Source organism: Naegleria gruberi (assembly GCF_000004985.1).
Source record: "Naegleria gruberi genomic scaffold NAEGRscaffold_2, whole genome shotgun sequence".
In the NCBI taxonomy this organism is placed as follows: Eukaryota; Heterolobosea; class Eutetramitea; order Acrasida; family Naegleriidae; genus Naegleria; species Naegleria gruberi.
Window position 1 is genome coordinate 656,404 of NW_003163325.1, and position 14,516 is coordinate 670,919.

General features: G+C 33.0%; 7 protein-coding genes across 7 annotated transcripts; 3 read left to right on the top strand and 4 right to left on the bottom strand.

The window, feature by feature from the left end:
• Window positions 1-29: 29 nt before the first annotated feature.
• NAEGRDRAFT_34884 (splicing factor 3a, subunit 2) lies at window positions 30-979 on the top strand (the record flags this gene model as incomplete). The annotated part of the gene is made up of 1 exon (XM_002682659.1): window positions 30-979. The coding sequence occupies one exon, from the start codon at window positions 30-32 to the stop codon at window positions 804-806; it is 777 nt and encodes a 258-aa protein (XP_002682705.1). The 3' UTR covers window positions 807-979.
• A 219-nt stretch (window positions 980-1,198) lies between these two features.
• Window positions 1,199-3,133, bottom strand: NAEGRDRAFT_56634 (small GTPase; the record flags this gene model as incomplete). Its single annotated transcript, XM_002682871.1, has 1 exon — window positions 1,199-3,133. The coding sequence occupies one exon, from the start codon at window positions 3,131-3,133 to the stop codon at window positions 1,199-1,201; it is 1,935 nt and encodes a 644-aa protein (XP_002682917.1).
• A 346-nt stretch (window positions 3,134-3,479) lies between these two features.
• NAEGRDRAFT_56635 (uncharacterized protein) lies at window positions 3,480-4,689 on the top strand (the record flags this gene model as incomplete). The annotated part of the gene is made up of 1 exon (XM_002682660.1): window positions 3,480-4,689. One exon carries the CDS (start codon window positions 3,480-3,482, stop codon window positions 4,659-4,661), a length of 1,182 nt encoding a protein of 393 aa, XP_002682706.1. The 3' UTR covers window positions 4,662-4,689.
• Window positions 4,690-4,801: 112 nt separating this feature from the next.
• On the top strand, window positions 4,802-5,709 carry NAEGRDRAFT_77936 (histone H3 variant; the record flags this gene model as incomplete). Its single annotated transcript, XM_002682661.1, has 2 exons — window positions 4,802-5,391; window positions 5,433-5,709. The coding sequence occupies 2 exons, from the start codon at window positions 4,802-4,804 to the stop codon at window positions 5,533-5,535; spliced, it is 693 nt and encodes a 230-aa protein (XP_002682707.1). The 3' UTR covers window positions 5,536-5,709.
• On the bottom strand, window positions 5,687-6,354 carry NAEGRDRAFT_34892 (uncharacterized protein). The gene has a single exon (XM_002682872.1). It carries the CDS (start codon window positions 6,340-6,342, stop codon window positions 5,875-5,877), a length of 468 nt encoding a protein of 155 aa, XP_002682918.1. The 5' UTR covers window positions 6,343-6,354; the 3' UTR covers window positions 5,687-5,874.
• Window positions 6,355-6,459: 105 nt separating this feature from the next.
• Window positions 6,460-7,950, bottom strand: NAEGRDRAFT_45503 (uncharacterized protein; the record flags this gene model as incomplete). Its single annotated transcript, XM_002682873.1, has 1 exon — window positions 6,460-7,950. The coding sequence occupies one exon, from the start codon at window positions 7,948-7,950 to the stop codon at window positions 6,460-6,462; it is 1,491 nt and encodes a 496-aa protein (XP_002682919.1).
• Window positions 7,951-7,956: 6 nt separating this feature from the next.
• On the bottom strand, window positions 7,957-14,295 carry NAEGRDRAFT_77938 (uncharacterized protein; the record flags this gene model as incomplete). Its single annotated transcript, XM_002682874.1, has 5 exons — window positions 7,957-10,204; window positions 10,657-11,268; window positions 11,317-11,868; window positions 11,914-12,382; window positions 12,977-14,295. 5 exons carry the CDS (start codon window positions 14,293-14,295, stop codon window positions 8,057-8,059), a joined length of 5,100 nt encoding a protein of 1,699 aa, XP_002682920.1. The 3' UTR covers window positions 7,957-8,056.
• Window positions 14,296-14,516: the final 221 nt, after the last annotated feature.

Below are 14,516 nucleotides of genomic sequence, written 5' to 3' on the forward strand. Positions count from 1 at the left end.
ATTTAATTCACCTTCAAGTTTTAAAAAAAATGTTTCGTGATTTTGGCAGCAAGGCAGGCAGTGGTGGGCAACAAAGTGCCTCCTTGGCCAATGTTGATCGGAGAGAAAGACAAACTCAACTAGCATTGGAAAATATTGATTTGGAAAAGGATCCATACATTATGAAAAATCACATTGGAAAATATGAATGTAAATTATGTTTAACCCAACACAATACAATTGGAAACTATATGGCTCACACGCAAGGAAGAAGACACAAATATAACTTACACAAGAGAATTGCTGCGGATCAAAAGGATACACCAATCAAGGGAATCCAAAAGCAAGAGAAAATGTTTAAAAAGACATTAAAAATTGGAAGACCTGGATATACAGTCTCCAAGAAAATTAATCCAGAAACTAAGCAAAAATCTCTCATCTTTGTGATACAATACCCTGAAATTGATAAAGAGTTACAACCTAGGTTTAGAATAATGAGTTCATATGAACAAAAACAGGAACCCCCAAATCCAAAATATCAATATTTATTATTTGCTGCGGATCCATACGAAACAATTGCTTTCAAAATTCCAAACAAACCAATCGATAGAGGTGAAGGTAAATTTATAACAGAGTGGGATAAAGATACCTATTCCATGACACTAAAGTTGCACTTCCAAAAAGAAGACCAAAAACAAATTCCAAAGATTCCTCCTCCTTCTGCAAAACTTCCTCCTCCACCTTCAAGTTTAGGTACAAGGAAACTAGCATTACCTGGCAAGGTTATTCCTCCACCTCCAATTAATGCACCACTCCGAAAGCAATAATTAATCTCTAGTTTTTACTACATTTTGTTTGAATTGTTGGAAAGTTCTTGTTAATGATGTTAATTCCTTGTTGATGTTTTGTATTTCAGTTTCAATCTTTTCCTTGTCTGTCCTTTTTTCTAATTTCACTTCATCAGCCTTTCTCAGAAAATAAATATTACTTTTTTGTGTGTATAATGTTTTTGCTTTGTTTCCTTTCAATTCATAATCCAATAAAGTTTCTAGAGTGTACAATTTATTTTCCAAATCTTGTTGTTTTTGTTGTAAATCTGGCATTCTGATCCAAGCATCAACGTTTTTGAAAAAATCCTCTTCCGAAGATGATAATTGTCTGGTGGCCATTTTTTTAATTTAAAAATTTAATTTAAAAATAATAAAGTATTGAAAATAATTTAATTGTCTTGCTCGTTCTTATTTTTCTTAGAATTGAGTTTTTGAATGACTCTGAATGGAACACCTCCCAATTCAAATTCATCTCTAATGGCATTAATAATTTGTCTTTCAAAGTTGGTTGGGAACTTTTTGTTGGAGGTGTGAATGCAGAAAGTTGGAGGTCTAATGGCTACCTGTGAAATGTATCTCACTTTTGGATAACTTTGAGGAATTGGTTTGGTTTCCAAGTATTGTCTGATAAATGTATTGAGTTGATGTGTAGAAATCTTTGAAGACCACTTTCTATAAGATTTCTCACATTCTTTGAGGAGGAGTGATAGGTTTTTACCAGTCTTTGCAGAACATACCACAACTGAAATGCCTTGCATTTGAGAGAGTGAGCTTTCAATTTGAGATTCAATTTGTTGAGCAACAACGTATGGATTTTTGACCATATCCCATTTGTTGCAAGCAATAACAAGAGATCTACCTTCCTTTTCAACCATTCTTGCAATGTCTAAATCTTGTTGGGTCAGCCCATAACCCTCACCACTGATATTATGTGTTGGATCAACAACGAGACAGCACACATTAGCATACTTGATAGTTCTGTAAGTATCTTTTAGAGACATTTGTTCAATACGATCTGTGTCTGTATGTTTCTTTTTTCTGATACCAGCAGTGTCACAAATTAAGTAATGCTGACCGGTCTTTTCATTGATTGCTTCAACTTCAATTGTGTCACGTGTGGTTCCTGGTGTGCTTGAAGTACGAGTTCTTTCCTCACCAATTAAATGGTTCAAAAGAGTACTCTTTCCAACATTGGATCTACCAATGATGGCCAATCTCATAATGTTATCCTCCTTCATACCACTGGAATTTACAAGTTCTTGCGGCTCTTCTGCTTCTTCCATTTCTTCTTCAACGTCTTCTTGTTCTTGTTGAACTACCTTTGGAGCTGGTGCAACATTTTCTTGTCTATAGTTTTGAGGTTTTGAACCCAAATTTTCAATATCTTTATGGGTAATCTTGACTGTTTCAGTAAAATCACGTGAACTAGGTACGGTTGGTAAATTTTCCCATTCACCCTTAAAGTCTCTAGGTTGGAAGAAATTAGTTTCATTATTTTCGTCGGCTAGATCATATTCAGATTCACACATGACTCCATCATCGAGCGTAATGTAATCACCATCATTCTTAGACACCCTACTTTGATTAATTGACTCAATGACAGATTGGTATAATTCATCTCTAGTTTTTTGTAATGTTTCCTCGTTTAAACTTTCAGTCAAAAAATGATAAGATTGAATTGCTGAAACAATTTGATCCATTCCAATTTTCATTTCACTTGAAATTGGAATAGGCTTTCCTAGTGAAGGTATAGTATTTTTGGAAATAACTTCTTCCAATTCATCAGAATCTCCTCTCATTAATGGGCCATCACACTTGTTCAAAATATGAAGGGCTGGAATTCCTTTCATTTCCAAATAATTGGCAACATGATAATCCCACTTTTGAAGTCCATCACGACAATCAGTTACCAATAAGGCAACATTTGAGCTAGCAATACTATCCTGAGTTTGTTGAATAATAGACTCCATAAAGTTTGCTCCAGGAGTATCAATGAATGTACATGAAATCTTCTTGATGAGTCTCTTTCTTGCCTTTTTATCAAAAACAACTTCGGACACATTCATTGGATATTTCAATTTGATTTGTGTTTTTGCTTCTTGACAATCTCTTGTAACACCAGGAGAATTGTGAACAATAGAATGTTGTCTTCCCAATAGAGAATTAAATAATGTACTCTTTCCAACATTTTCTCTTCCGATAATAGCAACCCTAAGATTCTTCTTACTTCTCACCATTTTCAATACTTTTCCTGCATAGCTACTTGTTGAATTGTCGTCAAAAGTTTTCATATTCCCTGAAGCTGATGATGATTTACTGGTCATTCTTCTTCCGAGTTGATGAACAACTTGACCAAGCATTGTCGAATTCCCTCCATTCAATAGTTTCATTTTTTTATTCGAGGTTTTTTGATTGAATAATGATATTATTATCAAATAAAACAATGAAATACATCATAGTATTTATAATATGAATTTTAATCTATTTTTCTCATTAGCTATTATAAAAAGTTGTCTAATATTAATTAATGTAACAATTAAAAAAATGAATCTGAGAAGGATTTCATCTTCACTGTTATTGTTTAAAAAAACAAAGGAATCATCGTCATCATCATTGCGGTGTGGATATCATCAATGTAGTGCAAATAATAATATTGGAGTAAATTCCCAAATGATGAATAGTGTTACAACATCAATATTTCCGAATAATAAGAAGTTTAAACAAAATAATAATAATAATAATACAGAGAGCATACGTAATTTAATTCTAAAACATGCTCGATTGGGTCAAGTGAAACAAGTATTGGAATTACTCTCTCGTATTACATTACCAAAAAATTCACCGAATGACAAGATTAAAGAAATTGAATTGGAAAAGGAAAATATAATCCATACACTCATGTTGGCCTATGCTAAGAAGGGCTCACTTCACAAGACTGAAATTCTCTTTAGAAAATTACAAAATCCAACACTTAAATGTTATACAATATTGTTGGGAGTATATGCAGAAAAGGGATTAATAGATAAGGTTAAACAATTGTTTTCCAAAATTGAAAAACCAGATCAAGCATGTTATGTTGTATTAATGAATACTTACTCGAAATTGGGCATGTTTGACAAGATTCAAAACATTTATTCCAATATTTATTACAAGTTGTTGAATTCCAAATCCTTGGAAGGCAACAATGAAACCAAGAGTGGAAATGAATTACTAGTAGATTTGACCCAAGTTATCAAGAGTAATTATAAGGAAGAATGCAAGGAATTTAAATATTATAAGGATATATTTATAGTTGTTTCGGGATTCAAAATGTATTACCACTTGAAAAAGAAGGAATATTTACTAGTTGAAGACACATTCGCTAAAGCTAGGGAATTTATTAATAACGATAACATTAATATTCTGAATGTTTACCTACAATCACTAATTCATAGAAACACTAGTATAGAACAAATTGAACACTTTATTAAGAATTCTATTCGAAATCCTGACCATGTTACATATCATTTATTAATGGTTTACTATCACAAATTGAAAAATTATGACAAGGTAGAAAAGTTATACAAGGCAGTAACTCAACTCGACGATATTGATACACAAAAGAGAAATTATTTTGATGCCATGATTATGACAATGTTTTATGAAAGAGAAATGTTTGATAAGGTTGAAAAGATTTTCAGACAAATCAAATCTCCAGATTACAAATGTTATTTGATTTTGATGAGATGTTACCTCAAACAAATGGATTCAGATAAAATGATTCAACTCTTCAAGGAAATGCCAAACGAATTGGTTAATGACAATCTGGTTACAGAGATGATGCAAATGACTCTCCATGCAAATAGGAAATAAATGATATTCAAGACTACAATTTTTTAAATAGTTAATAAATTTATTGTGATTTTACAATATTAGTTATTAGTATTTTATTATTTATTATATTTATTATTTAAATTTTAATGCACACAAAGATTGGCGCCAAGATTAAAAAAATGCCGCCAAGAAGAAGAGCATCATCAGACGAAGATGATAACATCAGGCTAAGTGGTTTTCCTCAGACTATGACTAGTTCGCAGAGAATGCAACAGACTAGAATAACACCAACAGGTCAATTGACAACAGCATCTTCATCAAGAACAGGAGCTGCTTCCAGTAGTTCTACCACAAGGAGACCAACAACTGCTAGCAGAACAACACGATCATCCGAGAGTGATGATGAAAGATCTAGTGGTGATGATACACCACCACCAAGAACGACACCATCCCGACAAAAAGCCACAACAACAACACCAGCAAGAAATTCTGCAGGTGTGCAAAAACAGAAAAAGACAACAACATCAAAATCCACAGCTAGAAGACCACCTAGTGGACCAAAGAGAAGACCTGGAGAAAAGGCTTTGGCAGAAATTAGAAGATATCAAAAAACTACACATACACTTATTCCCAAATTAACATTTGCTCGTTTGGTGAAGGAAATTTCGGAAATGGTTGCTGTGAATAGTCGTCTGAGGTGGCAAGCCCATGCTATTGATGCTGTGCAAACAGCTGCTGAGGATTATTTGATACACTTGTTTGAAGATTCGTATGTATTTCAATATCATTATTCTTAATTGACCTTTTCAGAAATTTATGTGCCTCTCACGCAAAACGAGTTACCATTATGGTAAAAGATATTCAACTTACGAGAAGAATTAGAGGTGTAGCCAGAGAAGCTGTCTACCATTAGTTCAATCCTAGTGCTCTTAATACTTCACTTAGTATTAACACGAACATTTGTGAAAATTTTGTAAATTAAACACCAAAATAGAATGGGGCTGGCTGTGACATTAAAGTTAGGTAATCAAGCTATTCCACTAAGAAACTCAAAATAACAACTAGTTTAATAAATTTCTTTTTTATTGTAAATTGTGTGAATGGTGATTGAAAATTAGTAGAAACAAAATCTTAACCTAAATGGGATACCTCCATAATGGATGAAAAGTATATGAGTAATATCAAATGTTGTATATTGTACTATAGTGATGTTCGTTTAAATACATCTCCTAAAATTGTTGTTGTAATAAATTTAAATGTTTTCCTTTTCAGCATAGACTGCATCGGTTCCGAGTAAATCCAATGGAATTGGTTGTTGGGCCTCATATGTATGGACATCTTCTGGGAAGATATGTACTCTGCTCATTTTCAGTTTTCTCGTAGTACTATTACTCTTTGGAAGCATTCTCTTGATGGCTGTTTCCAAGACATATGTTGGGAATCGTTCATGTCTTTGTTCAGCAGTGTATTCCTTTAATCCACCAGCATATCCAGTGTGCCATCTATACATTTTACGCTTCCATTTATCACCAGTGAGAGCAACATGTTTAGCATTAACAATAACAACGTGGTCTCCACATTCTTGTCCGAGATGAGGCGAATAAATTGGTTTATGTTTACCCATCAAAATAGGTACAATCTTTGAGGCCAATCTACCAGCAATTTGGTTCTTGGCATCAATGAGATAAAAAAGTTTTTGTCCTGTAACAACAGTGTTCATTTTTTTTGAATTATTTTTATTTTTAATTAATTAATCAATTTTCGTTTTTCATTTGAAAAATATTAACCATCCTGATTCTGCAGGATTCATATTGGAGCTAACTTTATTGAGACTTTACTATTTGAGTGATGTATCAGATTGAGTCTTTTCCTTCTTTTTTGCAATTCCCTCCTGTACAGTTTCGAAAGAAACGAGAACTGTCACTATATCAATTGTAGAGTCTGCCTTAATATTGTTAGAAATGATTACTTTAGAATGAACAGTGTCTTCCATTTTCATTTGATCCAATTTTAACAATTTCAAATCATCCAACACTCTGCACATTTCCTTAACTTCAGCATAGGGAATATTTTCATTGGTAAAATCTTGCATATAGTCATTAAATGTTCGTATCACATGATCCAGGGAAACAGTCTCGTAAAATACCAATGATGAAATGTCTTCTCGATGTTTCAATACAAGATCTTCACTATCAGAGCTCTCTAACAGCTTGTTAAACTGGATTTGTTGTTCAATATTTTGAACAATCGATTGTTTACGAGTCAATACTTCCAATAATCGATGTTGGGAAAATGAAAGACTGCTAATAATTGATACTGGATTTCTTGTGGCCAGATCACTGGCAGCAATTTGGAAAAATGATGGAATATTGACTTGATTGGCATTCTTAAGCATACATAAAGAAATTACATTCTTTATCAATTTCAGAACGTGCCTCATGTCAAACTCTTCAAAGTGTTTTGATATAATCCCAATTAAATTTCTATCAAACATTGGTTTTTCTGTTCTCTCAATAAAGGTTTTCAATTTCTCATTCAAAATTATGGTCAAATCAGTTGATGATAGTGGTCTGAAAATTAAAAGATTTTCATGACTCACAATCTGATTAGTTGTAATGCAAATAAATATACAATTGAAAGAATCAGCCCATTTCTTCAACTGTTCCCTCACTTTTGGTTTTTCAGTAATTAAACAATCTGCCGAATCCAAAACTATTAATCTCATCTTTTTGCACTTTGTAAATAGCTTGGATGGGGTAATTGATTTTAATTCTCTCTTATTAAATGACAAGTACAATATCTTACATAATTCTTTCAATGAATCAATTTGATTTGTTGAACAATCCAAAAATGGAATAGTTTCAAGTAAACTACCATTTCCTTTCATTTGATTGATAATAAATTTCATCAAGTGAGTTTTTCCACATCCTTCCCTTCCAAATAAATGAATCACTAGGCCTCTTTGTTTTTTGATACTATTTTCAATTTTTTGTTTAATATTCTCATACTCTTCCAGTCTTGCTTGGGGAAGAGAATTGAAATTTTCTTCATTAAAATCCTTCAACATTTGCTCATAAATTTGTTGAATACACGAGACATTGTTTGTTGAATCGCCTTGTGAACTATCTTGGTTTGATGATTCCGATGATATCACTTTTTGGGAATTGATGACACGAACTTTCTTCCTAATTGATTGGTTTGATATTTTCCTCTTGTTTTTTTCTGTTACTATAGAATCACTATCACAGTCATCATCGGAAAAAGTTTCCTCACCACTGCTACTATCAATGACACCTCGAGCTACAGAAGACCTTGTTCGTGGAGGCATTTTTTTGTTCTAATGTTTAGAGGAATTTATTGAAATGTTTTGTTGAAGGCCAACAAATTTGTTGTGAGAAGAATTATATCAATCACACATTATTAATATCAATGAATTAATCATCTTCTTCAATGTCGGCATACTTGGATTTTGGATGTTTTGATGGAGACCAACCAGAATCGTCAATCCAATCCTCCAAATCAGCAAAGGCATCACTGTAATTTGCATCATCCTCAACACACAAGGCGTAATCAATGAATTTGTTCTTACTTCTCAGTGAACTGGTTTGAGATTTCTTTCTCTTTTTTGATTGGCTGGATGAGGACATATTTTTTCTCTTCTTCTTATTATCTGTTGATGATTCAGTGTTGAGTTTAAAATCAGCCAGTTCATCCAGCACTTCAAGAGTAGGGAATTCTTTTGTTTTTTTCATCTTTTTCTTATATATTTTGGACAAGTCTCTAATATCAAAACACATTTTCTCTATCAATTGTTCCAATTTTGTAAAGTTTTTGGTAAGGTTAAGTTCTGTATTGTTTTTGGCATTAATAGAACTTCTAATTGATGAAACCTTAGAAAGTGTATCATAAATACAACTATAATTTTCAGAGACAATCTCTAACCTTTCAATATTTTCCTTTTCGAGAGATTTTCTAATCCTCTTTTTAAATGTTGATGAGCTATTCACTACATAGGTACATAAACCCATCATAATCTTCTCCAACTTGGATATTATTAAATCTCTATTCAAATGAATATTATCAGATTCTGCAAATATTAAATCAACTGAATTGATAACACAATCTCTAATCTTGGAGAATAGAGCTAGTGGGCAATTTTCATCATTCAAAAGATTAGAGGAGAGGGAAAATGAAGATCCAAAACCTTTTGAAATGGTACTAGTTGTGAAACGTGTTTGCTTTTTGAATTGTTGATTGATTTTTGCAACAATGAGTTCAATGTAGGAAAGGGAAACCACAATTGTCTTGGTTGGAGAATCTTTAGACTTCATCAAGTTTGATATGTTTAACCGCGTAGGCAAATTAGTAGAGCTATTTGGCAAGGCAGCCACCATACACGACTGAATAGAATCTGCACAATAGTCTAAAGATTTGGCAACTGTTGAAACATTCAACAGAAACATGAGTGTCTGATTAATGATAGGTGTTGTTACACTTGAAGATAAATCTTCATTGACAAGCATTTCCATCAATACACAAACAGTATCCAATCTTGCACTGCATAAAGATGAATCAGTCATTTCTTCATCTGAGTCACTATCTTCCTCCTCATCATCATTATCTTCCTCATCATCATTCATTACTCTCTTGCCATTAGAAATACCAATTGAAATTGTCAATGGATGAACACTTGATAATGTCTTGATCAACTTTAAAAAGGCACTACAAGATCTACTAGTCTTATAGGTATCTAAAAATAGTAGTTTTGTAAAGTAAAATGTTAAGGTTATAAAATCAAGTGGATTGATTGTGAAATCGTTCACAATTTGTCTTCTCCTGTTGGCTCCAGAAATATCAATTTCAAGTGGATGATCTCCATGTTCTAACATTGAAATGTTTGATGTTATAGTCTCTTGGATCTGTTTTACATTAAAGACATACTTGATAAACTTTTCCAATGATTTCATCTTACCAAACGAATCACTAGTGCTCAGCTTGACACCCTCAAAATAAACTTGCATCAGATTGAGGATTTTAATTCTCAGTCTTTCGAGAATAGAAGTTTCTAATGAAATATTTTTGAGGTATATCGAATCTCTACCAATGCAGTCCTCAATTGACTGTAAGAAGGATGATTTGACAAGTCTAATTTTTGACCTCCTTGCCTGTTCTTGGTTGTATAAAGTTATAAAGAGCGTGAAAAGCGAACGAATAGTCCTAATAAGAGTAAGACTCTTTTGAGAGACTTTTCCCAATACTTGAACTTCCTCAATACTTTTAACAGTTATCATTTTTAGGAAATTATCATTAAGTTTTTCTTTTAAAGATTCAGCATGAAAAGTTGTGTGGTCTATGAGATTAATAAGAGACATGAGCCATGACTTGTTCCATTCTACATGTTCTCCACGTATCTTGTCTGCCAAATCCACAGATAATAGAGTGCATGTATCGAATGTGAAAAGTGTATCCTTTTTCTTTTTGGATTCCTTTTCGATTTTTTGGATGAGTGAGGATATTTCTAAAAGTTCTAAAATTTCCCTTGTCATTTCTTGTTTCTCTTGGAAAATTTCCTCTATCAATACCTGTATTAAAGGCAATATAATTGAGATTCTGTTGAATACTGACAGGTTACTATCAGAATTGTCCATATTTAATAGGCTACACAATTTAGGAGCATCCCTAAAACTTTGCATTAGACTTTCATAAATTTTCTGAAATAATCCAATAGGACCTGATATTGCCTTTCTAGAGAGTTTGTCTAGAGTAGAAAAGCATTTGAAAAGCTCATGTACACACTCAAGTTGTCTGTAGGAAGGCACTTTTGCATCTTCGTTCAATACTTCAAAGCAATTCATAAAATTAATCTCATATCCAGAAGATGTTAGCTGAAAAACATGTACAACTTTCGATTTCAATATTTGATATAGAATATTACTGGCCTCATCAGTGAGACAACATTTGCATTCTCCATTTAACATTTTCTGCATTTGAAAAATAGTTGTTAGCAAATTGAAAATATCACACTAATACCTACCAAAAGGGAACTAGTCAAACACTTATACAAGTGAGATTTAAGCTCTAAATCATTGAATTTGAATGCATACTGCAGAGATACCAGAATACTCATCTGATCATCTTGGTAACTGGGTATAGATAAGAGCATCGATAACCCAAATATTGCCAATTTCCTTCGCTCCATTATATTTTCTCTCTTTACTTCTGAGCACATCTTTTCCAACTTGGAAAGTAACTCTCCTCGTACATAATCTGATATTTCAGTCACTGGAAGCAGAGCTAAAAGTATTCTGCTACTTATTTGATATGAATATTGATCAAATGTTGACAAGTAATCGTAAAATCTTTCAATAATTGTGCAGAAAGCAAAGGCTCTTTCCTCTTCAAGTAATGCCTCCAATATGACAATGTTTGTATCTTTCGGGAATGGACCTTGACATTCTTCTGCGATGTTTCCAATAACTTTTTGTAATATTGTACTCCTACTACTTTCGCAAGCTGTAAATAAGAGAATTGTACCACTCTTTCCAAGTGCAACAAGTGACTTGTTGTTCATCCTGCACCATTCCCCAAAAATGGATAGTAGTTCTTCAGATACTATTTCAACACTACATGCTGCTTTAATTATTGACTAAGAGACCGGTTATTAACAATACATTAATAATAGAAGAAAACCTACCTCAACATATGAAATATCGCTCAATTCTAAAAGCTCTGTATCATCTTGTGGGTCTGAGGAAGAGCCACCAGATGTAGTTTTTGACTTGGGTGCAAAAAATGGTTGAATTTCTGATAATCTTTGCTCCTTAGGATCCACATTTTTCAGAAGAGACAATATATATTGATTAATATGAGAGAAGACCTTTTCCTTAACCAATTCATTCTTATAGGCCAGTAAGAGCATCATAAAATCACAAAAATGCTCTGCAAAATTGCATTTTGAAATACTGTTAGGTTTTGTAACATAAAATTGCTCAACCGATTTGAGGAGTATAGTTAGTAAAGGTAGGGAATATTGAAAAGCTGATTGAATAATAAAATATAGATTAAGTTTAGCATCGCGATTACTATCACATTTTGAGTAGACTGTCTTGATTACTTGAATATATTCCAAATTAGTGAAATTTTGAATATTGTATAGCTCTGATAATTTCAATAATACTTGGACCATGCCAGAGAGTTCAACACTTTTAGGAATGGCTTGAATTTTTCTAATAATACAAACATGGAACTATTTCAATGTTTACAATTTTTCTAATAGTTCAAGAATACTTACATTTGAATCTTCCTCTATTTTCACATCTAGAAATACATTTAGTAAACTAATAAAATATTCTGCCTTCCATTGTTTTTCAAGTATAAAGTTAATAACCTCCACATCTGTCTGTTCCTTAAATCCAGAGGATAGCCTTAGTTGACCAGAAAGACTTTGGCATGTTGAAATCATTATTGGTAGTAGTTCAATAAATGCTATTCCCCCGTTTACATTTATATTTTGACGTCTATTGTTACTATTCAAAATTATATTAATTTTTTCAATCACAAATTCCTTGATATCCTTTAGAATATGCAAAATAGAAGCATTTAATGACTCGGAAGAAATATTAGCATGTTGATAATCTTTTAACATGATAGCTAAAATATCATATCCATTAGTTGGTTTGGATTGACTAGAAATATTTGTCAGCTCTTCCTCCTCTTCATCATAAAGTAATAAAGTACTTTCTTTCCCATTGAAATCACTCCTCTCCAGTGTTAATATTGAAGTTGTGTTCCTAAAATGATACAAAGTAGAGTGCAGTTCACTGACTAGAGAAATAATAATTCTTCCTGAAATTTCAATATTGCTCGATTCATTGGTCGTCAATATATCGAATATAAAGTCCAAACAGCGCCTCCTGCTTTTTTCATACAGCAAAATGCACCTAATAATACTAGTGAATTGCTGTATTGTTGTGTCTTTTTCAAAATTTGTCAAATGTTCTCGGGATATGTACAGGGCTGAATTTGATAATTCTGTGAATATATTTTGTCTACTATTTACAGGGTGTTTTGAAGTGTGAAGTGATGAATCGAGAAGGAGAGTGATAGATTTTAAATCTGAACAATCCATTGCAAACAAAAGATCGGAGCAAGATTTTCCGAAAATTTGGTCATTCACATTATTTACAAATCGATGAGATGATGCACTAGAAACATCATCATCAAAGATTATAAAAGAGGTCCCCTCATCATGTGAATCACGAAAGTTATTTATCATGAATTTTTTTTTTAATAATTTAAAATTTGGATCTGAAAAACAAACTAAACTTTATCGACTTTCTTTTGGATTTAAATACTTATCTCCTTGGATTTCTAACATTTCCTGTCTCACTCTCCATCTATGATTCTTTTGTTGGGATTGCTGATTTTTAAGGAATGGATCATTTTTCCACATGGCATTCATTTCTCTCCACCTATTGACTGGATCATTCACCTTCTTTCGGTAGGTTACTGGCTTTTTAACATTTGATTTGAAAGGAAGTGGTTTTGCTGACTGACAGGAAATACTCGAAGACGTTGATGATCTTACCATACTAGAATTTTTACCTGTTTGTGAAGAGTCTTTTGGTGATTCTGATTTACTGGGTGTCTTGATAACAGGTTCCTTAATAGGTGTTTTTACAAGTGGAGCTGATTTAGGTCTACTAACAGGAAGAGAAGGTGGTGTATAATTACTTTCCTCAAGTGGTTTGAATTTCACTTTTGATGTTGGTGTTTGGAGATCATGGTGTGTGACATCTCTTGAAGTTATTGGTCTATGGTAATCATCATGATCTTGACTCTTTCTATTCGGTGAAGAGAATGGATAGCTAACTGTTTCAACCTTTTTCGGTGTTGAGAGATGATTCCTAGTTGGTGAAGTAAACATGTTGTTTGTTGATGTTCTTGCTGGTGAATTATATACATTTGGGGAAGGGATATTATTAATTGTTTGAGGAGGTGCTTGAGGTTTGGTACTGAAACTAGAATTAAAACTTGTATCTCTCGCCATGTCAACCTCTTTCATAGAGGACGAGTAGTGTTTTCCATAGTATGTTGCTGTGTCATAACCTTCATCATCACTATGATTATAGTCTTCCTCATTGATATGATTGAAACTTTCATTAACTGCTGTTCTCTTAATTATTTGAACCCTTCCATCCTCATCTTCATCATCCACAGTGTTGTTATTGTTTAAGATTGGAGTATATTCTGGGAGATAGGTATTAAGTTCATCTTCTTCATAGTCATGTTCGCTTTCTGTCACTGGCACGCTTTCCTCTTCCTCCTCTTCCTGATCTTCTTCGGCTTGTTCGTCATCTTCGTCTTCATCATCTTCAGGAAGAACAGATGAAGAGAGTTGAGTTGTATTTTCAGGGTCTTCATCTTCAACCTCAATATTTTCAGTTTTAAGTTCTGCAATGAATTCCTGAACAACGTCTTCAGGAACATCCTCATATCCAAGCCTCTCTAATTGTGCAATTAAATCACATCTCTTCATCTTTATACTTGTTGTTGATACTCTATCGTTTTGTTCTTCATGATGACTTATGTCATATTCACCTTCATCATCCTCCTCGGTTAAGGAATAGCGACTGATATGAGAGGAATTGCCACCATAGGATGATACACTCATTTTTTTTGTTTTTGAAAAATTGCAGATTGTATCTCAAAGGCGCCAAATTTTGGCGCCATCCCCTTTATTTTTGTAAGGGAGCTAATATTGGTTTCAAGGTAATTGCTCAATGTCATATATTGGCGCTAAATCATCTAATTGTATCTAACCTTCTCGTTGACATCACTAACTTTTGTTATTGATAGAAAACCATTTCACTATAATTATCTTCTAAAATCCTT